General features: G+C 43.6%; 1 protein-coding gene across 2 annotated transcripts in view; it reads right to left on the bottom strand.

The window, feature by feature from the left end:
* Window positions 1-22,711, bottom strand: part of LOC123765724 (protein D2) — a 54,364-nt gene extending 31,653 nt beyond the window's left edge. Inside the window, exons 1-2 of one of the 2 annotated variants that reach the window (XM_045754430.2) lie at window positions 22,581-22,711; window positions 4,868-5,040 (exon numbers count right to left, since the gene is read on the bottom strand). In XM_045754430.2, the coding sequence (XP_045610386.1) occupies window positions 4,868-5,017 (150 nt within the window). In that variant the 5' untranslated portion in view covers window positions 5,018-5,040; window positions 22,581-22,711. Of the gene's footprint in view, window positions 1-4,867; window positions 5,041-5,864; window positions 5,985-22,580 lie in introns of those variants that run through there. The other variant, XM_069337200.1, reaches the window with a different exon arrangement.
* Window positions 22,712-24,043: the final 1,332 nt, after the last annotated feature.

Below are 24,043 nucleotides of genomic sequence, written 5' to 3'. Positions count from 1 at the left end.
CCACAGCCTGGTCCTCGACCAGGCCTCCTTTTTGTTACACACCCTCCCAGGAAGCAGCCTGTAGCAGCTGTCAAACTCCCAGGTACCTATTTACTGCTAGGTAACAGGGGCATCAGGATGAAAGAAAAATTTTGCCCATCTGTCTCCGCCTCCACCGGGGATCGAAACCAGAACCTCAGGACTACGAATCCGAAGCTCTGTCCACCCAGCTGTCAGGCGCCCCAAACGTCCCTGTTTAGATCTATTTTCCTTACTTGTGATAGTCGTCATAGACTATCAGTCATAGATATAATTTCAGTTGACACTTTTGTTTGATGTAAATTTTTGACCATTTTTGAATTTTTGACAATTTAATATTTTTGACAATTTTAATATTTTGACAATTTAATATTTTTTAATATTTTAATAGTTTTGACAATTTAATATTTTTTTTCCTCCCTTCCTATTTATGCTATGATGCTGAAACTTGGGCCAGTTGAACCAAATTTTATATACAACTAGTCAAAAAAGTTTGATTGAAATCAAACCAGTTTTTATTTATCACATATTTCCGTAATACGCCCCTTTATGTGGAACTCTGTCGAAAGCCTTTTTTAGGTCCAGATAGATACAGTCAACCTAACCTTCCCTTTCTTGTAAAATCTGTGGCTCGATCATAAAAACTGAGTAAATTCGATACACAGGATATACCAGATCGAAAGCCATACTGTGTCTGATATTATTTTGTTTCTCTCCAGGTGTTCTACCCATTTAGTTTTAATTATTTTTTCCAATATTTTGACTATTACACTTGTCAATGATACAGGTCTATAATTGAGGGGGTCTTCCCTGCCCCCACCTTTGTAGATTTTAACTATGTTAGCCATTTTCCACCCGTCTGCTACGACTCCTGTACACGGGGAAGTCTAAAAAATCAAGTGAAGTGGAATGCTGAGCTCAGATGCACACTCTCTCAGAACCCATGGTGAAACTCCATCTGGGACAACTGCTTTGTTCTTATTTAGCTCCAAGAGCATTTGTTTCACTTTGTCACTAGACACCTCTATGTGCTCTATGTTCTTCTCTGGAATTTTTACTGTGTCTGGTTCCCTAAAGATCTCATTTTGTACACACACACTTTGGAACTTTTCATTTAATGTTTCACACATTTCCTTTTCAGTGTATTTGTCCCACATTTTTAACCTCTGAATATTATCCTTTACCTGTAGCTTGCTTTTAATGAATTTATAGAAAAGGCCTGGATCTGATTTACATTTGTCTGCTATACTGTTCTCAAAGTTCCTCTCTGCCTCTCTCCTTACTGACGTGTAGTTTTTCGCATTAGTTGTATCGCTGGTATGTTTGGGGATTTGGCCTTTTCCTATAATGATTCCATGCTTGTGTCTTAAGCTCTGGCCCTCTAGCTATTTCTGTTGAACCAACCCTGTTTCCTCAGTCTCCATCTCTGTTTTGGTATGAATGTGTGTGTGCCTTCATTGTATATTTTGCAAAATATGGCATACATCTCATTTACTTCCTTGCCTAGCAACAAGTCAGTCCAATTATGCCCATGAAAAAAATTTGTTCCCCAAAGTGTCCTCTCTTGAAATCGAGTTTAACAACTGTTTCAATGTCCCCATTTTCTACAAGATGCATACTCTACTACAGTATTGCATAATGTATTTATTGTCCAAGAGGGCGTGATCACTCTTTCCCAAGGGAGGAAGGTACTGGATGTCAAATACCTCCTCTTCTTTCCTGGTGAATATCAGATCCAGTACTGACAGAACATCTCCCTTCCTTCATTCTTGTGGCCTGCTTGACGTGTTGATACATGAATGTCTCCAAGATGAGGTTTACAAATCTGCCTGTCTAAATGTCCTCTTGTTCTTACCTCGTAGGCCTCCCAGTCTATTGCCTTAAGTTGAAGTACCCCATTACCAACAATCGGGATTTATCTTTGTCAGCTCTTACCATGATCTCTCTCATAACCATTATGAGGCCCTCACGTTTGTCATCCAGTTCTTCCTTTGTCAATGTGTTGCTTGCTGGTGAGCTGTAGGCATTTAAAATTATCAGCCTATCTTGATTCCAGACCTGCAATGCTATTATGTCAATATCTCGAGGGTTTTCAATTATTAACTCTCTTACCTTCAGGTGTTCTTTCACCAGCACAGCCACTCCTCCCCCCTTCCTAGTTTTCCTGGCAAGTGTGTCTCCAAACTGAGTAGCCCCTTGGGAAAACGACCTCATTTAAAATACTTTCTTCAAGTTTCGTCTCTGTTAACCCTTTAACTGAGCGGCCTATAAATATGACCCCCCAGTGTGCAGGAAATAAATTCTCTTGAAAAAATAATTTTTTTTTTTAAAGTGTCAAAAACCCTTCCCTCAGTATGGGTATGTCAAAAAAATTTCAAACTTGTACTTACTTTGGCTGCTATGGGGTCCGTAAGTTAGGCGCGTGACGTCATCATTCCCCCGTTCGCCCGTGCAGTAAGCTCCCGGGGCCGGTGGGGTGCCCGGGGCGGGGCGCGCGAGTTGCCGCGAATATATTTTTGTTAATTTTTTGCGCACAGTTCCAAATACATTTTATTTGTTTTTACGTGCAAATCCTATGTATAATGAACACGTACACTATATAATGGCAGTAAAACATCCGTACTGTCTGAGGACACTGTGTTACGTGCATGACACTTGTGTAGACATATGTTGCACATATTTACCATGTATCATGCTAATTTATATATATATATACAATCTATTTACAGACTATACACTGTCACACACTATATACATTCACCATCAACACATTCAGAACACCGCAAGTGTGAGCAGCCACACCCAGCCAGCCCTCCCTCACTCCAACATCTTACTCGCCAACATTGCTCCTCCCACCATACTGTTATTGTATTTATTACACGATTTACACATGTTATATATACCTATCTACATGTTTTATTTACCAGAACTATGCAAGTAAGCCGGTATTGTGTCCAAACTGTACAGTGGCCACCATACACTGCATGACAAATCACACAGCAGACAGCAGACGACGCCACGATTACGACGTCACCTCCCTCACCAAAATAGCTCCTCACGACATACTCCTGGTGCTGTTATTACACTATTCACACACACTGTATATACACATGTACATGTGTGTTCCCCATAGCACACACGAAGCTAGTACGGTGAGCAAAACAAGAGTTACTGCCACACAGTGAGGCTACCTCAATTCTCTCCCTTCCTCCCTCCCTCACCAAAATTCCTCCTTGCTACGCACAACGCTCATTATAACCACAATCCTGGTCACTAATGCCTGTAAATGAATAATTGACAACAAGTTTATTTTGAAAAGGAACCTAAGAAATCGTTTGAAGATTCCTAGATGGACGAAATAATGCTGTGGTGCTGTGGCTAGCGCTGTGAACATCATGAACAGCATTGAATCACTGATATTTGAACATTGTACCCAGTCATTATCACACTCGGGCTCTTCTATAATACTACCATGGCTAAATAAAACAGATTATATATATATTTTGACAATATTAGGCGATGCTGTGGTCACACGCTGAACAGCAGTGCTGTGCGCTCATGCTGCGAGCGCCAGCCTTGGTTGCTCACTCGCTACTGAGGCTCTGACACCCGGCAATGTGGACCATGATTTTTTTTTAAGATGGCGTCTGTTTACAAGAGCCCTGAGGAAGCTGATGTGAACCCCATGTAGCTGCGGGAGTTTTGAATGGAACGTGAAAAATAAAAACACCCGGAGGCGCGTTGCGCACCCGAAGCCTGGGCCTGCAGGTGCGTTGCTCAGTTAAAGGGTTAATGCGACAATATCTGGGACTTTGAGCTGAATTATATCCTTCAACTCCAATATTTTCGATCTCACTCCATCTATGTTAGCATATACTATTTTAAGGAACATGTTCCCCTTCCCTTTGTTCCTTACATCTCCTTCCTTTAATGATTTTGTTGCTTTGTCTTTATGTACCATTTCACAAGCTTTCCTGTCCCTGACACTTTGTAGGAAAAAAGAATTCCTTTCTTCATTTCTATCCTCATTTAGACGTTTTGCTTCAATGAGGTTCATTTTCAGCTTTTCTCTGTCCTCCTTTGAGAGGTCTCGTCTTATTGACTAAAGTTTGCCATCCTCATCACATTGCAATTTTCTGGTATTCCAAAGCACTTTTGTCATATACTTCACTCCATTAAACGTCACCCTTAAGGGGCGGTTTTAGTCTCTCTCATTTTCCTATCCTCCTAAAATCACTGACATGCTCCTTTACATTTAAGCCTTCTCCTAATCCTACTATTTTTTCTATGATTTTCATCTCTTCTGCTGCTCGGTCCACCCCAGATGAAATTTTCTTCTCTAAACATCCAAAAATTATTATGGACTTACTTCTACTGTATCTACAGTATTAGTTTACTGTTAGTAACCAGTCCTTTCCTAATTGCTTGCCTAAGATCCGCTTCTTGTTTGTCATTTCTATTTTTGACTTCCAAACACACTTCCTTAATCGTCTCTTTCTCTTTTACAACTTACTCATACGTCTTTTATTTCTTCCTTATACTTTTCTAGTTCTTTATTAACATCCTCTACTTGAGTTGTCAATGAAGTTTCCAGTTCCAGATCCTTGCCTAACTATGTTAGCCCTCAGGGTCCCTTGGAGTTGTTCACTATATGGGTATTTTCTTGTTTATTTCTTCAAAGTCACCACTCTTCACTTTCCACACCTCAGTGTGCTTTACGATTTGTATTACAGTCTTGTGGATATCTCCCTCCCCCTTTGTACTCCTGCAGTGATTCTATCTGGCTGGTCCTCTTTCTTATTAAACCATATTACCATATTAAATACCACACCATTATTAACCACTGTACCTTATCAAAGTTAACAACAAGAACTGGATGAGTTGAGCACTCATAGGTGACTGGCGAGAGGCGACACTTGTCAGTTTGGGCAAAGCTGAGAGTCGTCACACTTGCCACAATGGCAAAGCTCAGCATAGACTTTAGGCTCATCCCCACCATCTTGGGTGCTGGCTGTTATCACACTGCAAAACAGAGAAAATTGTCACTATTACTTATTAAGAGGCAAGATAGCTTAGCTAATTGTGTGACAAGTGTAAAAATCAAAATATAAAATGAATAGAGGAAGGGGGATACAGTCAACACTGCACGGCAATGCGCGCACGCTAACACACGAGACACGACGTGACACGACATGACATGCGCACACACTACAAAAGTGGCAGCAGGGAAAACCCCCTCAATTACAGACCTGTATCATTGTAATAACCCTAACCAGCTCTACCCTTACTCCTCTCAATACTCCAGGGTTAACACTGCTTGCAGATCACTGTGACCCTCGGTGATACTACCAGTTAATGTTGACCCTGAAATATTAAGTGAGGAGGAAGCAACAAGGATGACGGGATTATTAATTTTAAAATAATGACTGAATAAAACTCATTAAACACTGCCACCACCTCCCTAACCTTAGAATGTGTCTAAATTACTGCTTCCCCAGGAAGGAAGGAAGGAAATCAGTAATCATGAACTCAAGGGCATTAGGAACTTCGGTAATAAATCTTGGGAATTAATTTATACAAATTTTACTTTACTGATTGAGGAACCAAGGGCAACTATAATATCCATGAAACAGAGGAGAACACAGGGGTTTCTAGCAGCGCATATATCTACCACAAATATAAGAACACAGCATTAATCAAAGGGGAACAGATAACTTAACAACAAACTCAATAACTATTTAATTTAAACACGTATATTGAAATCAAATAAACATATATTGTACTCTATTTTCCCTAAGAGGCAAATGGATATCTACCGAAGACATGAATACTCAGGTGTACAATACCTTAAAAATTGCACTCCGGCCAAGATGTTGATGGCTGCCCTCAGCCCCTTGATGCCGGACCGAGTTCCCACTTCACAGCACTCCAAGAACACACTAATGAAATTTGTTTCCCCAGCTTACCAGTGGAAGCAATAACTCCTCCCCAATTAATACAGCACCAGGGCTCCACCCATTTTTGAGGCTTACAGCCAACCATTTAGCCCTAGGCCTGAGATCTGGTCCTCACTGGCCAATAAGGATTTGGCCCTTTTCTACTGCCAATCGCCTTCCATGATCTGCCTAAAAGGTACATGAAATTCTCGAAGATTGAGTCAGCTCTCCCCAGCTATCCGAAGAGAACAAGGCGCCTCTGTAGTTGGACCATCTCAGACCTGGGCACAGCAAGCAATGTTTACAAAAACTGATAAATTATGTTCAACCTGGTTCATTCTAAGATAAGGTAGGGACACTTGACTCGCCTGGTATGGGGAGGAACCAGTGAGAGGGGGAAGAGAGGAAATTGAGAGGGGGAGAATGAAGAGGGAAATTGATTGGGGAGGGAGGGAGAAGGGGGGGAGGGAAGGAGGGAATCAGTCGTTACATCATTGATAAGTGTAATAGTCAAAATACTGGAAAAAATAATAAAAACTAAATGGGTAGAACACCTGGAGAGAAATTATATATCAGACAGACAGTATGGTTTTCGGTCTGAAAGATCCTGTGTGTCGAATTTACTCAGTTTCTATGATCGAGCCACAGAGATATTACAGGAAAGAGATGGTTGGGTTGACTGCATCTATCTGGACCTAAAAAACCAGCGTCGAATGTAAGGAAACGCCATTTTCTGGGTGAGTCCCGGAGGCTCCCCGGAGCTATCCATGGCTGATATGGATACCCTAACTATTTTGTATCAATCGATGTGGGTGGAGTTCTAGGCCTACCGGGGACCACGCGCCAGAACCTGGCCCCCTCAGAGAGGCACGGGGAGCAATGGCCCATAGAAATGCACATGTGATTTGGAGCATTCTATATCTGCCATCGACCGGGACAGGCACCCAGAAAGGTAAGCGCCACAAAACAAACCCCAATTCTGGTTAACAACAAAAATCGACAAACGAGTGGACAGAACTCCCCCAGGAAAACAAACTAACAAGCATGACGTCACATGAGCCGCGCCGCATGTCTGCGCAGCTCCCCCCTCCCCAGGAGGGGGAAGGGGGAGCCCCAGACCCACGCGCCGGCGATCCCCGCCCCAGTTCTGAGGCTGGATATCAAAACCGCGAAAAAAACCCCGCCGACCGGAGGGCGGGAGGGTGCCGGGGAGCCTCCGGGACTCACCCAGAAAATGGCGTTTTATTACATTCAACGCTGGTTTTCTGAGGGGAGCCCCTACGGCTCCCCGGAGCTACCTCACCAAAGACTACCTAAGAAAACAGGGGGACATACCCGGGAGGCAGTCGATGGTGTCATCGACTTACGATATTTGTTGGTACACGTTCAGGTTGACCGAGTGCGTGGTTCCCTGTCACGCGGCCGACCTGCCTCAGTTTACTACAGCTGCCTGCTTAGTGATGATCGCGCCTATAAGAAATTTTGCTTTTGTGGTGATTTTTTGCATTTTGAACATTAATTATTATATATCACGCCATGAGTCCCAGGAAAGTCAGTGGTAAGGCTCAACATATGAGATCCCATGTAAGGATGACCATAGAGCAGAAACAAGAGATCATTCGTAAATATGAAGATGGTGTGCGGGTTGTTGGACTGGCTAGGCAGTACAACAAATCTCAGTCAACAATATCCACCATACTGGCTAAGAAAAAGGACATTATGGGCGCTAAAGTGATGCATCATTACAGACAAATGTTAAAACGAAAGGAAAAACAAATGTCTCTTGACAAATTTGTAGTGAGACAAACAAGCACTGAACCACAACCAGGTCCTAGTGGTATTCAGGCAAAACGTAGGAGAGAGAGTACCCCAGAGAAAACATCACTGCCTGATGTGATAATGGAAGGGGACTCCCCCTACCAAACAGTAACAACTCTCCTCCTCCCCCATCACCATCTTCCATACGCCATCAAGAGCCCTCCATAAAGGTAAGAGTAACTTTGGTACTGTATTGTAGTTAGAAAAAAACATTGTATTCAGTATAAAATGTATTTTTATGTTAATATTTTGGAGGATGGGGAACGGATTAATTCAAATCCCTTTATTTCTTATGGGAAAATTCGCTTCGACTTCCGATATTTCGACTTCCGATCCGTCTCTGGGACCTGACTTCCGATATTTCGACTTCCGATCCGTCTCTGGGAACGGATTAGTATCGGAAGTCGAGGCCCCGTTGTATTGTGTTTTGTCTTTGTTTTGATCAGCACTGTACCAAGGGATTATTTTTATTTTGTTTGTACTGTATTTGTTTAACCCTTAAAGTGCGCATCACGTCATATGACATGTTGCAAGTTGTTCCAGTCAACTGCGCTTCACGTCGTATGACGTGTATGAGTACCATGCACGATTTGAATGTCCCGCGGTGTAGCTGGGGTTCCCATACACTGCCCAGGGGCTATAGTAAACAGCGGCCATTTTCAAAAAAATTCCCGCTCACAAATCGAAGGCATGGGAGGCCTCAGTTTAGCGACAGTCACAATGGCAAGCGCACGGTCAAACGCCTCTCGGGCACGCATCCACGCAATCCCTCACCCCAGAACATATAGCCCACGAATTAGTCTCCGAAGGCGAAGAAAAGTGTGTTTGATGATTCAGACAACGATGAGGATTATACACAGTTGTCGGGTGATAGTAGCAGCAGCAGTGAGAGTGACAATGACCGGTGTGCCATGGCGAGGCCTCTACGCTCACCCGTGCCTCCTCGCCCAGTTTCTACCCCAATTCTACCACGACCTCACAGTTCCTGTGGATATTTACTGTTTGAGGGTGACGAGTCAGAGGGAGGTGACTCCTTTTCTGGGTTTAGTGACTCAGATCATAGTTTTATTGAGCCTGTGGCTGGTACCAGTGGTGTAACTGGCTGAGAAATTGTCGCGTCAGCAGCGTCTCGCCCAGCCAAGCACCACCGCATGGCACCACATGAGGGACCAAGACCCTCATGTTCACGTGCACCCACCTCACGTGCACCCACCTCACGTGCACGTAGCCGCCGTGCTTCTCGCAGACGGTATTCAGCTCCTGGTCGCCGGTATGCATCGCTTCCTCGCCGTCTTTCCTCTGCATCTCGCAGGACGCCTGGTGTACTTGAGTGGAGTGATGGTGACGATTTTATTCCTAATATTCCTCACTTTGACGGTAAAGATGTAGGGATTACAAACCTTTTCCCTAATCAAGGTGAGGACATGGCTGAGATGGAATATTTTACAGCATTCTATGATGAACCACTCATGGAATACATTGTACACCAAACAAACCTGCATGGTGCTTATCTGATTGAGAGGCAAATCACTGAATTTTCACGACTGCAGCGTTGGAAAAATACCACAGTTGCGGAAATGTATGTGTTTTTGGCACTCTGTTTGATGATGAAGCACTGTGACAAACATGCAATAAGTCACTATTGGAGCAAGGACCATACAGTGCCAACACCTTTATTCGGGAAATATATGTTACGAGACAGGTTTCAGATACTCCTCAGGTGTCTACATTTTGGAAGTGTTCAGGACCGAACACCTGATGATAGACTGTGGCGAGTGAGGCACTACATGAACGAGGTTATTGGAAAATTCAGAGATTTTTACGTACCAGCACAGAAGCTGGTGGTTGATAAATCTCTCGTACTTTTCAAGGGACGTGTTCCATTCAAGCAGTACATTCCCTCAAAACGAAACCGATTTGGCCTGAAATTTTTTGTCCTTTGTGATTGTGAGACAGGATACGTGTTACACATGATTCTGTACTCGGCTAGTGATGCAGACATTCCCGGTAACGACGAACATGGATTCTCGGGGAGTGTAGTGAAGTCCATAATGGCTCCGTGGATGAACAAGGGACACATTTTATACACGGATAATTACTATACAAGTCCCTTGCTAGCTCGGTTCTTGCTAGAAAATAGAACCGGATTGGTTGGTACAGTAAAGCCACAACAAAGGGAAATGCCTGTGTTTGACAAAGACATTACAGTTGGTGAGTGTCAGAGAAGGAAAAGTGATAACATTCTGGCAGTTCGGTGGAAAGACAAAAAGAGAGGTGAACTTGTTGACAACAATTCATGATGGAACAATGGTGAACAGTGGGAAAGTGAACCATAAAACAAACGCGCCACTATATAAGCCAGACTGTGTTTTAGACTATAATATCAACATGCGGTTGATTGATAAATCAGACATGATGATTGGCACTGCAGAGTGTGTGCGGAAAACATGTAAGTGGACGAAAAAAGTGTTCTTCCATCTTGTGGACATGAGCATGCTGAACTGTTTCAACATGTACCTTGTGAGAACTGGACGTAAGCCCACTTTCCGTGCCTTTGTATTTGATGCCGCAATACAGTTATTAGGAAAGTTTGCAAAAGATGTCCCAGGGATTCAGCGGCCCATCATAAACCCACTGTTGCAGCATGCTGGTACTCCACACCTCGCTCACACTGAAGCCTTCCTAGCAAACAGACTCAAGTATTTGCCACCAGCTGGGAAGCATGCAATAGGCCAACGTGATTGCTTGGTGTGTAAAACAACGACACGTAGAGATCAGAAACGGAAGCTTGTGCAAACATGGTGTGAAACGTGTGGTATCCCATTATGTGCTGTCGACTGCTTCAATGACTACCACAGTCTAGAAAACTTCTAAGTGTGCTTCTAAGTGTGTATAGCGTGTGCGTGTGTGTAAATATGTAAACATATAAGCAGATAGCGTGTGCGTGTGTGTAAATATCTAAAAAAATAAGCAGAACATACAATATAATAGACTGTAATGACATATTATATTGCCGTAATTGAAAACATTTGTGTGCGCCTGTGTATACTCAAATATGCAACAATTATTGATATAAAATATGTTAAAACATTATATGGAACACAATTAGTGAAAAAAAATTGGATAAAATGCGCCTAGGCATTGTAAATAAATAGTGCGAAAATATATTTGTGGCAACTCTGGCTGCTTGAGGACCACGCACAACACCTCAGGGGCGTGTACTGCATGAGCGAACATGCAGATTGTGACGTCATCGCTCATCTTGTCGGCTCTATTGCAACAACAGTAAGTACAATAGAATTTTTATTTTATTTTTCCCGTGATCAGTGAACACAAATTAACAGGTTAGGAAGAATTTTTTTTTTTTTTTTTTCAAAATTACATGCGCCTGTGGGGAACAAAGGATATTATACCCCTAGCATGTTAAGGGTTAAAGTAAAATTTAAGTTTCATTATTTATAAAATTTGTTTTGCATGTTTTTCCCTTTCACTTTACCACAGGAAGACAACCACCAAGCAGTCAACATTTTTTTTTCTCTTTTTTTTTCTAATGTGATTGGCATTTCGACCAGCCATAGAGAAGACTGCCTTAACACCTACATTTCTCGTCACAAAACCCTGAATGTTGGCAAATAAAAATGTTGTTTGTGGAAGTGCTGGATGCTTTACTTGGTGTTAATATCTGAGGCTCTGGTAAGGAGGCCACTGTGTTTGCATCCTCTCCAGCATTTGACTTGAGTTGGTGGTAGAGTCTGGACATTTTTAGCCATTCTTCTCCTCCTCCTCTTGCTAAAAAATCATCTGGGTAAGTAGTGTTGTGGCTGCTTTCCTCGAAGCGGTTTGTCGGTCTTGTTCGCCTGGTACCCCTTATATGGAAAGCTGGACATTCCATATTGAAGCACACTTTTTCTATCCAAGGAGTTCTTGCAAAGTTCTGGGTGAAAAAATTCATAGCTTTTGGTGCATTTACCTGTACTAAGGAGGATTCTGCACTTTCTAGGGTGATTGTACTTACATATTCCATTTGTTCTTCCTGATACCCCATGCTTACAGGCAGCCCATTTATAATAATGACAGGTTTCAGGCCCTTGCTTTGTTTGTTTTCCTTTTCCAGAGGACAACTTTTGTGGGGTTGCCACCGACACCACCCCTGACACAGCACTCTGCTGTGGCGCTGCCCCCGACACAGCACCCTGCTGTGATGCTGTCCCCAACACAGCACCCAGTATGAGGACATGTTTAGCACTCCAATAAACATGAAAGTGGAAGATCCTGACAACTTCTTTATGCGTGATATCCAAACCCCTGTAAATATAACTGATATCAATACGAGCATAGCAGATTTTGAAAGAAATTGAAAACATGCCCATGCACTCGGCTCCGGGTCCAGATTCACAGAATTCAATACAGTACTGTATTTATAAAGAAATGCAAGGTGCCAGTAGCATAGGCACTCAGTATAGTGCGGAGTAAGAGCTTGGACATGGAAATACCAGATGCGCTTAAAGCAGCAGACATAACCCCTCTACACAAGGGAGGGAGCAAAGCATTGGCAAAGAATTATCGACCAGTTGCACTAACACCCCCACATAATAAAAGTATATGGGAGTGATAAGGAGTCAGGTCACGAGTTTCATGGAAATCAATGACCTTCACAACCCAGGCCAACATAGATTTCGAGCAGGAAGATCAATGCCTCTCACAGATACTTTACCACTATGACAAAGTCAATGAGGCATTAGAAGAAAAACTGAATGCAGATGTGGTATACACGGACTTTGCAAACGCTTGCTAAATGTGACCATAGAGTGAACACACAACATGAGGTCAACGGATATAACCGGCAAAGTAGGACGCTGGATACTCTGTTTTCTGTCAAACAGAACAGAGTAACAGTCAGCCAAATAAAATTGAGTTCAAGCACAGTTAAAAGCTCTGTACTTCAGGGTATAGTCCTTACACCACTGCTTTTCCTTATTCTCATATCACATAGACAAAAATACAAGTCACAGCTTCGTATCATTATTTGCAGAGGGCACAAAAATCAGCATGAAAATTACCTCTGCTGAAGACATTGAAAAACTTCAAGCAGATATTAAAAGTTTTTGACTGGGCAACAGAAACTAACATGATGTTTAACAGTGATAAATTCCAGGTACTCAGGTATGGTAAAAATGAGGACCTTAAACATAATAAAGGGTACAAAATACAATCAAATGTGCCCATAGTAGGAAAGCAGCATGTAAAGGATTTGGGAATAATATCTGACGACCTAACATTTAGGGAGCATAACCAAGCAAATATTGCGTCAGCCAGAAAAATTATCAGATGGATTACAAGAACTTTCAAATCCAGGGATCCCATTACAATTGTTGTACTCAACAAACCTCTTGGACTGTTCCATCTTGAGTACTGCTCAGTACTCACTTCCCCCTTCAGAGCAGGAGAAATTGCTGAAATAGAGGGAATACAGAGAACATATACGGCATACATAGACGTAATAAGGCACCTAAATTATCATGATCTTCTCAAAGCTCTCCAAATGTACTCATTAGAACGGAGACAGGAGAGAGATCAAATAATATACACATGGAAGATACTGGAGGGCCAGGTCCCAAATCTACATAGTAAAATAACATATTGGAGTGAATGATATGGAAGAAAATGCAGAATAGAACCAGTGAGGAGCAGGGGTGCCATAGACACAATCAGAGAACACTGTAAACATCAGAGGTCCACAGTTGTTCAATATCCTCCTAGCGAGTTTAAGAAATATTGCCGGAACAACCGTGGACATCTGCAAGCGAAAACTAGATAATTTTCTTCAAGGATTGCCAGACCAGCCGAGCTGTGGTGGATATGTAGGCCTGTGGGCCACTCCAAGCAATAGCCTAGTGAACCAGGCTCTCAAGTCAAGCCTGGCCTAGACCAGGCATGGGGAGTAGAACAACTCCCAGAACCCCATCAGACAGGTATCAAGCAGTTCCTCCCATACTTCACACATTTTCTTAATGAGGAAGAGACATCCTCTACTCAACTATTTTCTTAGGTTAAACCTTACCACTGACTTTCTTGGGACCCATGGCATAATATATAATAATTACTTACGTGATCAAAAAACAAAAAGGTACAAAAACAATTAAATTCTTTACAAAGAACTCAAGCGCGATTGTCACTAAGCAGGAGGTCTGGTAAACGGAAGCGGGGTTGCCCGTGACATTAGGAACCACACGCTCTGTCAACCCATACATGTATCGGCAAAGTAGCAAGTCCAGGTAAAGGTCGTAAGTCGAATCAAATTTTCCGACGAAACTGGATTTATAACTTTGAAAAATTTGTAAGTAGGGGCAATCGTAAGTTGAGGCTCTACTGAAGGGTACCTCGGTTTAAGAGTTTAACCCTTCAATTGCGCATCGCATCATATGATACTTTGACCGACTTGCAGTAAATTGCGCATCGCATCATGTGATGCTTTGGAGTACTACGCAAGATTTAAACGGCCCGCGGATACACGGGGTTCACCACACCTTCATCAGGGCTCTTGTAAACCGACGCCATTTTTTTTTTTTTAAATCGTGAGCCAAAGTCCCGGGTGTTAGGGGCCTCAGTATTGAGTGAGCTACCAAGCCTGACGCACGCAGCATGAACTCACAGCACTGCTGTTCAGCTTGTGACCACAGCATCGCCTAAAAATGCCATAATATACTTGTTCATGCTACTATGTAGCGATGATATTATTACAGAAGACCCCTGACTGTGATAAAACTGACCAGGGTTCTGATAATAGCAGGATTGTGGTGATATTTAGCGCTGTGCGCCATGGAGGCGTAATGCTGTGAGAGGGGAGGGTAGTGGCATTATCTTCTGACTGTGTGTCGCCACCTTTTATTGACTGCACTCACCATACCAGCTTAGTGGTTTGTTATGGTGAACACAAATGTAGATATTTATATATAACTTGTGTATAGAGAGCATAAACAGCAAGAGGAGTAGGTTGGGAGCCGCCATTTTGGTGAGGGAGGAGCGTCGTCTGCAGGACTTACCATGTTGTTTACTGATGACCACGATGGTCTTTGGGCACCATACCAGTTTACTTGTACAAGTATGATGAATAAAACAGGTAGATATTTATATATAATGTGTGTATATAGCATAATAACACCACAAACAGTATTGTTAGAGGAGAAATATTAGTGCGTCTGGCCTTGAGGGCGACAGCCATCAGCTGACTGTGTGAGGTCCTACGTCTTTATGCCTTTACTCACCATACAAGCTTAGATGTACAGTTATGGTGAACAAAACATGTAAATACTTATATATAACGTCTGTATATAAAAGCAAAAACAGTATGGTGGGTGGAGAATGGTGGCAAGTCAGGTGAGGTGAGGGAGGGAGGGAGTGGCAGCCAGTGGCGGACTGCCACTGCCACTCAGCATACCAACTTAGTGGTTCGATATGGTGAACACGAATGTAGATACTTATATATAGCGTCTGTATATAGTGAATAAAAGCAAAAACAGTATCGTGGGAGGAGAATGTGGACGAGTCCCTCCAAAGGATACCTGATCAACCAGGCTGTGACTCATACGTCAGGCTGCGAGCAGCCGCGTCCAACAGCCTGGTTGATCAGTCCAGCAACCAGGAGGCCTGGTCGACGACCGGGCCACGGGGACGCTAAGCCCCGGAAGCACCTCAAGGTAACCTCAAGGTAGGAGTCAGGTGACTTGAGGGAGGGCATGAGTGGCTGGCTTGTACACAGCGGTCACTCCTCATTACTTTTTGACTCATAATAGCAACTTAGTGGTTCATTATGGTGAACAAAACATGCAGATACTTGTATATAACCTGTGTATATAGTGTAATAACCGACAAAGTATTTCTTCACTGTTTGATGAACATAATTGAACCAACAATATGCACACCATATTTTTTATTACAGCGATGATTCACTCATTTTATTATATAAATATATCACACTACACACTATTGAATAATATTACAGCAAAAAAACTACGAAAAATCAATGAGAGACATTGAAATAATTAGGTAATTATCTCTTTGTGGCAACTCCGGCCTGACAGCTGGCAATCAACAGACCGTCCCATGGGACGCACGCTGAGTCAGCGCCTGTTTTTTTGCCAGAATTCCCCGCCCTATAGCGGGCAATATATGCCACTTAGGATTTTTTTTATTATTTTTCCCGTGATCAGTGAACACAAATTAACAGGTTAGGAAGAAAAAATAATTTTTTTTTTTTTTTTTTGGTATGCACCTGTGGATGTCAAATGGTATACAGCTATGCGCCATTTAAGGGTTAATCCGTTCCAGGAGACAGCTCGTAACCCGAAAACTCGTAAACTGAAGCTAATTTCCTCATAAGAAATAATGGGAAATGAATTAATCTGTTCCTGACTACCCAAAAACCTCACTTCAAACTAAATTTTATACCTAATTCATCTAAATCTACACTACAAAAGTATGTTCAAGTTATTACTTACCCTTGCTGATGACTGCTGTTGGCGTATGGAAGATGGTGAGGAGGGGGGAGTGGTGGTGTTACTGTTTGGAAAGAGTCTCCTTCCATTATACCATCAGGCAGAGAGGACTTCACTGGTGTGCACACTCTGGCACGTTTTGCCTGTATACCACCAGGACTTGCTTGTCTTACTAAGAATCTGTCTAAAGACACTTGTTTTCCCCTACATTTTAACACTTGTCTTTAGCAAGACATCACATTGTCATTTAAAAGGTCAATGCAACGGCCTGCTACAGCTTTATCTGGGTGAGTTTTTTCAACAAAGCTCTGCAGTTCTTCCCATACTACACACAGTTTCTTAATGAAGAAGGGACATCCTCTACTGCCTCTACTCACAACTATTATCTTAGGTTGAACCTTACCACTAGCTTTCTTGGGACCCATGGCAATATATATAACTTTTATACTCAAATGGCCAAAAATCTGACAAAAAACTGTAAATCCTTGTGAAGAATTTAGGCGGGATAGTTACTGGGTGCAAGGCACTGGTAAACTGAGGCGCGATCGCCATGCCACCATGCACTAGTCGGCCTGTACGCCTATCAACACCCTCATTTTCCGAGGCAACGCTCGTATTCCGATGTAAATTTTCCAAGCAAATCCTGCTCGTATTCCGAAAAACTTGTATACAGGGACACTCGTATTCAAGGTACCACTGTATAGAAAAGAGACTTGTATATTCTTAGAGGCACACATTCCTCTACAGGATTCTATTGTGAACAATTTGATACCGAACTGAACGGCATAGCACGGAAATTGAGGTCAGAAAGCTTAAAAAAGGATAAACATTTGTGGGTGGTGGCGCATTCACGCATACAGCTCGGCTGACCTTGAGGTGTGCGGCGGGTCACCCACCAGGGCAGTAAAAGTGTTTAGTAAATATTTCTTAATCTCTAACTGGTTAGGAAACATCCAGCTTTTAACTACGTTTAGAAAGTCATTCCACAATTTGGGACCCTTGATTTGCATAACATTTATGTTTTGGTTGACTCTAGGAACATCAGAGATGTTTGTTCCTTGTGGAAGTGATCACGAGTTCACATACAGCCTTCTAGGAAATGCTTAAGGTCAGGATTAGCATTGCAGTTCAGTTTTGTAAATCTAGAGAACACATGAGAGTATGTGCAGAGACTTGATAATTTAACATATTCAAAGATTTCAATAAGGAAACAGTGGTGTCTGGAACTGGAATATGCTATTGTTCCAATTGCTGATTTTTACTGAGTAATTAGGGATCAGGGGTAATTAAGGGTGGTAGATCTCCAGGCATAGATACCATAGGCAAGATATGGATAAATAAGTGAATAATATAGAGCAACTAGGGCAGGGCGAGGAACATAGTATCTGACTTTCGAGAGAATGCCTATTGTTTTAGAAACTTTCTTAGTTATATTTTATATATGGCAATGGAAATTTACTTTGATAATGGATAAAACAACAGTTAAAACCAAGAGAGCAAAGCTTCACTGAATGGAAATAAATCTGACTGTAGAGATGTGGTGAACAGGGTACCCCCAAGGTTCCATTTTGGGATAAAACCATTTCATCATTAACACCCTTTATCATATTTATCATTTATGATACATATAATCTATAAAATGATTTAAAAAAAAAATTTATCCATGACAGATGAGAATGTATTTCAAACTGTATCAAATTTGTAGACACTAAAGATTTATGGTAAAGTAGGAAGTTAAAACGATACTGATGGCTTACAAGAGGAGCTCTCTATCATTTTACATAAACTCCACAAAGGGTCAGAAGACTGGTAAATGCTTTTCAATATTTAAAAATGAAAGTCCTTGCATGTAAGCCATACCAATGGACAAGTATTGAATCAACAACATTACCTTGCAGCAGATTGATGAAGGAAAGGACACTAAAGTCTGAATCCACCCATCACTAAAAGTTGCACAACAAGTGGGAGCTGCAGTAAAAAAATGGTCAAACCCTAGGAATCGTCAAACCTACAACTTCAAGGATACAGTGGTTATTCAACTGTATTAATCTCTGGTGTGCCCTACTTAAGATTACTGTATCCAAACATGGAGACCTCATCTTCAGAAAGACATATGCAAAGTCATGTAGGAATAATAGGGAATGAAATTGCAGACAAAGCTGTAAAACTTGCAACTAAGTGAAAAAATGTAAACCATTTACATACCACAGTCCATCACAGATTAAGAAAGTAATTAGAAATAGACCAATGCAGAACATGGAGAATGGCCACATCACAGCAGTTGCAACATTAGGATTGGTGGGGTTGGTACGTGTACAAGAATTCAACCAACTACGAACCAGTTATTTTGATGAAAAGGAGCAGTAGAACAGCAGTACACTAATCTTGCATCAGAATTGAATATCCATGTGCATGGGAAATAGGCTTACAGGTTCCAGAAGGTGAGAGGAAATGTCAGCACTGTGGAGAAATGCCCAACAGACCACCGGAACATTATCTAACACAGTGCAGTTACAAACCAAGTAAGATTTAGCCAAATATCCCCGTTTGCTAACTGTAGGTAGTAACCGAGCGATTGTAATCTATCCACCGTTGCCCACTGGATGGGTGGCGGTGTGCAGGATAAACATATAAATTGTGACACTACCTCTCCACATATGTCAGTTGCTTGAATTAGAAATTGTACTTGTGGTTGGTCTCGAACCCATTGTTGATATGATGATGTGCATTGATTTTTGTAACTAGCTCATCAAGATTTAACTTGTTTAGCTAAATGAACTGTGGGGATTGTCCCTAAGCCCATTATGTGCCTCACTTTCCACTACCGCCCACGTGACGGGTTTGGGGGTGCATAATAAATTAACTAAACTTCCTTCTGAATTATAACCGAGCAGTTTTTTTTTTTTTTTTTTTTTTTTTTTTTTTTTTGAGATATATACAAGTTGTTACATTTTTGTACAGCCACTAGTACACATAGCGTTTCGGGCAGGTCCCTGGAATACGACCCCCACGAAGAATGGTTTTTACAACCAAGTACCATTTTACTGTTGAGTTAGAGGCTATAGTTAAGGATTTGCGCCCAGTAAATCCTCCCCGGCCAGGATACGAACCCATGACAAAGCGCTCACGGAACGCCAGGTGTCTGTCTTACCACTACACTACGGAGACTGGTATTTGTTAATTTATTTGTTAAACATATTAGGCATAATCTTACTGAAGCGAACATTCGAATCAAATACTGTACCTGTACTCATACTCTGCCTAAGTAAAACATGAAACAAGTAACATTTAGTGGGCCAGCCAGACTTAGGACCTGCACAGAAGCCCTAGGCTCCTGCTTGGGACTTCCTAAAGAAGAACAAGAAGAAAAAAACAAGAACAAGAAGAAAAAAAACAAGAACAAGAACAAGAAAAAGAAAAAAAAGGAGAAAATTCAACACCGGGCACAAAAATTATTCCATAACCAAGTCTAGTTTGATAATAGGAACAGTTGAGGGGCTCAGAGCAAACAACTCTGCAAACTAGGCATGACAGGGCAGATCTCTTTTAAAAGTTAAAATACTGAACTTGAAGGATACTGATCCCAAGGATACTGATATTTTAAAAGATAGGATTAACAGAGCAATGGTTTAAAGCTCAACAAACCACAATGTAGGACTGAAAACAGATGTTTTTTGTCACCAATATGGTTATAAACACACGGAACAGCCATGGAACAAATAACGTTTGAGCAGTTTAAGCCAAAACACTTCTGAAATTCAGAATCCAGCTCTATAAAATCCAGATAAATGGGAGGACCTTAGACAAGCTGCCGGCTTCCTGTACTCATCGAGGCCATTAGTGAGATATAAATTTCTCAGATAAATTTTAGTGTTAAGAAAGGTGTAAAATTGTTTGAAAGTCTTGGCACCTAAGTACTGCTAGCCAAGACAATCAGATGTCACCCATTCGTGTGGAAATTTTACCAGTATATTACTGTATTATGGACTGAGAAAATCAACTGGAGCTCTTAGATGACTGGAACCCACAACCAGCAGACCGCCAGCAGCCGCAATCCTTACCTGGAGCAAGTCAGGGTGGTTCAGTGGTAGAGGGTTGTAGCTGACAGTCTGCGGACAGTCGTGGGTTCCAGTAACCTAAGAGCTCCAGTTGATTTTATCATTGATATACATCCCACTAGTGTGATTTCTGTGTAAATTATGAACATTATAAATTTTAATTATAGTCTGCTAACCTAGCCTAACAGAAGGGCGAGTTAGGCTAGCCCTAACAGAAGGGCGAGTTAGGCTAGCCCTAACAGAAGGGCGAGTTAGGCTAGCCCTAACAGAAGGGCGAGTTAGGCTAGCCCTAACAGAAGGGCGAGTTAGGCTAGCCCTAACAGAAGGGCGAGTTAGGCTAGCCCTAACAGAAGGGCGAGTTAGGCTAGCCCTAACAGAAGGGCGAGTTAGGCTAGCCCTAACAGAAGGGCGAGTTAGGCTAGCCCTAACAGAAGGGCGAGTTAGGCTAGCCCTAACAGAAGGGCGAGTTAGGCTAGCCCTAACAGAAGGGCGAGTTAGGCTAGCCCTAACAGAAGGGCGAGTTAGGCTAGCCCTAACAGAAGGGCGAGTTAGGCTAGCCCTAACAGAAGGGCGAGTTAGGCTAGCCCTAACAGAAGGGCGAGTTAGGCTAGCCCTAACAGAAGGGCGAGTTAGGCTAGCCCTAACAGAAGGGCGAGTTAGGCTAGCTAGCTAACTCGAACAGATATTGCACCAGGCTGTTCCGCTCAGGAAACTAGAATCAGGCGTATCTAAGACTGACACGGCAGCCGCCACTGCCAGTGGTGCCCTTGCACGGCAGCCTCCACTGCCAGTGGTGTCCTGACACGGCAGCCGCCACTGCCAGTGGTGCCCTTGCACGGCAGCCGCCACTGCCAGTGGTGCCCTTGCACGGCAGCCTCCACTGCCAGTGGTGTCCTGGCACGGCAGCCGCCACTGCCAGTGGTGCCCTGGCACGGCAGCCGCCACTGCCAGTGGTGCCCTGGCACGGCAGCCGCCACTGCCAGTGGTGCCCTGGCACGGCAGCCGCCACTGCCAGTGGTGCCCTTGCACGGCAGCCTCCACTGCCAGTGGTGCCCTGGCACGGCAGCCGCCACTGCCAGTGGTGCCCTTGCACGGCAGCCTCCACTGCCAGTGGTGCCCTGGCACGGCAGCCGCCACTGCCAGTGGTGTCCTGGCACGGCAGCCGCCACTGCCAGTGGTGCCCTGGCACGGCAGCCGCCACTGCCAGTGGTGCCCTGGCACGGCAGCCGCCACTGCCAGTGGTGCCCTGGCACGGCAGCCGCCACTGCCAGTGGTGCCCTTGCACGGCAGCCTCCACTGCCAGTGGTGCCCTGGCACGGCAGCCGCCACTGCCAGTGGTGCCCTTGCACGGCAGCCTCCACTGCCAGTGGTATCCTGACACGGCAGCCGCCACTGCCAGTGGTGCCCTTGCACGGCAGCCGCCACTGCCATTGGTGTCCTGACACGGCAGCCGCCACTGCCAGTGGTGTCCTGACACGGCAGCCGCCACTGCCATTGGTGTCCTGACACGGCAGCCGCCACTGCCATTGGTGTCCTGACACGGCAGCCGCCACTGCCATTGGTGTCCTGACACGGCAGCCGCCACTGCCATTGGTGTCCTGACACGGCAGCCGCCACTGCCAGTGGTGTCCTGACACGGCAGCCGCCACTGCCATTGGTGTCCTGACACGGCAGCCGCCACTGCCAGTGGTGTCCTGGCACGGCAGCCGCCACTGCCAGTGGTGTCCTGGCACGGCAGCCGCCACTGCCAGTGGTGCCCTGACACGGCAGCCGCCACTGCCAGTGGTGCCCTGGCACGGCAGCCGCCACTGCCAGTGGTGTCCTGGCACGGCAGCCGCCACTGCCAGTGGTGTCCTGGCACGACAGCCGCCACTGCCAGTGGTGTCCTGGCACTGCAGCCGCCACTGCCAGTGGTGTCCTGGCACGGCAGCCGCCACTGCCAGTGGTGTCCTGGCACGGCAGCCGCCACTGCCAGTGGTGCCCTGGCACGGCAGCCGCCACTGCCAGTGGTGTCCTGGCACGGCAGCCGCCACTGCCAGTGGTGTCCTGGCACGGCAGCCGCCACTGCCAGTGGTGTCCTGGCACGGCAGCCGCCACTGCCAGTGGTGTCCTGGCACGGCAGCCGCCACTGCCAGTGGTGTCCTGGCACGGCAGCCGCCACTGCCAGTGGTGTCCTGGCACGGCAGCCGCCACTGCCAGTGGTGCCCTGGCACAGCAGCCGCCACTGTCAGCGTTAACAAGGTAAGTCAGGTTACCTGGAGACGTGGAGAGAAGCGCCACGTCGCCCACAGGTGACAGTTACCGACGACCTCCGGGCGGACGTCGCCCTCACTCAGTGTGCTCGCTGACGGGCTCCACACTGGTGCTCACACTGTTTATTTATTTTATTTATTTATTTTCTGCAGTTGAAAGAAAACCTGCTCAGATTGGGGGACTTGTTTATTGTATAATAGTAAATAATAAATTAATAATACATAATAAATTAATAATAATACATAATAAATTAATAATAATACATAATAAATTAATAATAATAAATTAATATTATAATAAATAATATAATGATAATAACAAATAGTATAATGATAAGCAATTGTTTTTAATGTATCAAATAGCTAATTAGGGTAAATGATAAATAATTAGTGACTAATGCATGACAATAAAGTGATAGATAATAATTATAATGAATAATCATTATAATGATAAAGTATTAAATCAATTACAATTATTAGTTACATCTATAGTTAGTAATTGAAAGTTGCATTATTGAATTTACACTAATTACAATTCATGGTAATATTTCTTAGCTATCTGCAGGCTTATCACTTTGAGGGTTCCGCCGGAGCACCCCCATCCCGCGAGGGCCATGGGGGTGCGAGGGCCATATACTTGGCCCGCGAGGGCCAAGTATATGAGTGGGATTGGGTGATTATAAATAGGAGCTGCCTCGTATGGGCCAATAGGCCTTCTGCAGTTGCCTTTGTTCTTATGTAATAACCCCAGCCCTCGATAAATGCACCCCATCACGAGCATACATTTCATTTCTTCCATAGAAGTGTTCCCAGTTGTCTATGAAAGATATTGCATTTGATTTGCAATATCTTTCCAGCCGGCAATTGACACCAAGTGCCCTCGACATCTATTCATTTCCTACTCCCTTTCTTTGAAGAATGCCACATATGATCGGGATTCCTCCCTTGCTCCTAACTAATTCAATGGCTGTCCTAAATCTCTGTATTAGTTCCTCATTCCTATCTCGCCTAACATCATTAGCCCCTGCACTAATACAAATAATGGGTTTATTCCCATTTCCCGTCATAATATCATTCATGTTTTCAACAATATCACCAATTCCAGCTCCCGGATAGCAAACCCTTAATCTGTTCCCCCTATCTCTGGCACAAAACGTTCTGTCTAAATACCTCACCTGGGAATCTCCCACAACCAAAATTCGCTTCGGTACCGTCTTAACTTTCTGTTTATTAATATTTAAGAATATTTAAGAATATTCTAAACAAAGCACAGGAACATAGTATACCATACAAATTGAATAGATCGAATACTAATGACCCAAAGTGGATAACAAAGAATTTGAAGAAACTTATAGGTAAAAAGAGAGCTTGGTACAAAAGGATTAAAAATGGGGAGGTCACTTTAGAACAGGAATTCGTACAACTGGTTAGAAATGTTAAAAAAGAGATAAGGAAAGCAAAAAGAA

This window comes from Procambarus clarkii, chromosome 37 (assembly GCF_040958095.1).
Source record: "Procambarus clarkii isolate CNS0578487 chromosome 37, FALCON_Pclarkii_2.0, whole genome shotgun sequence".
In the NCBI taxonomy this organism is placed as follows: Eukaryota; Metazoa; Arthropoda; class Malacostraca; order Decapoda; family Cambaridae; genus Procambarus; species Procambarus clarkii.
Note: the sequence above shows the minus strand (reverse complement) of the source record. Positions and strands in the feature narration are given on the sequence as shown.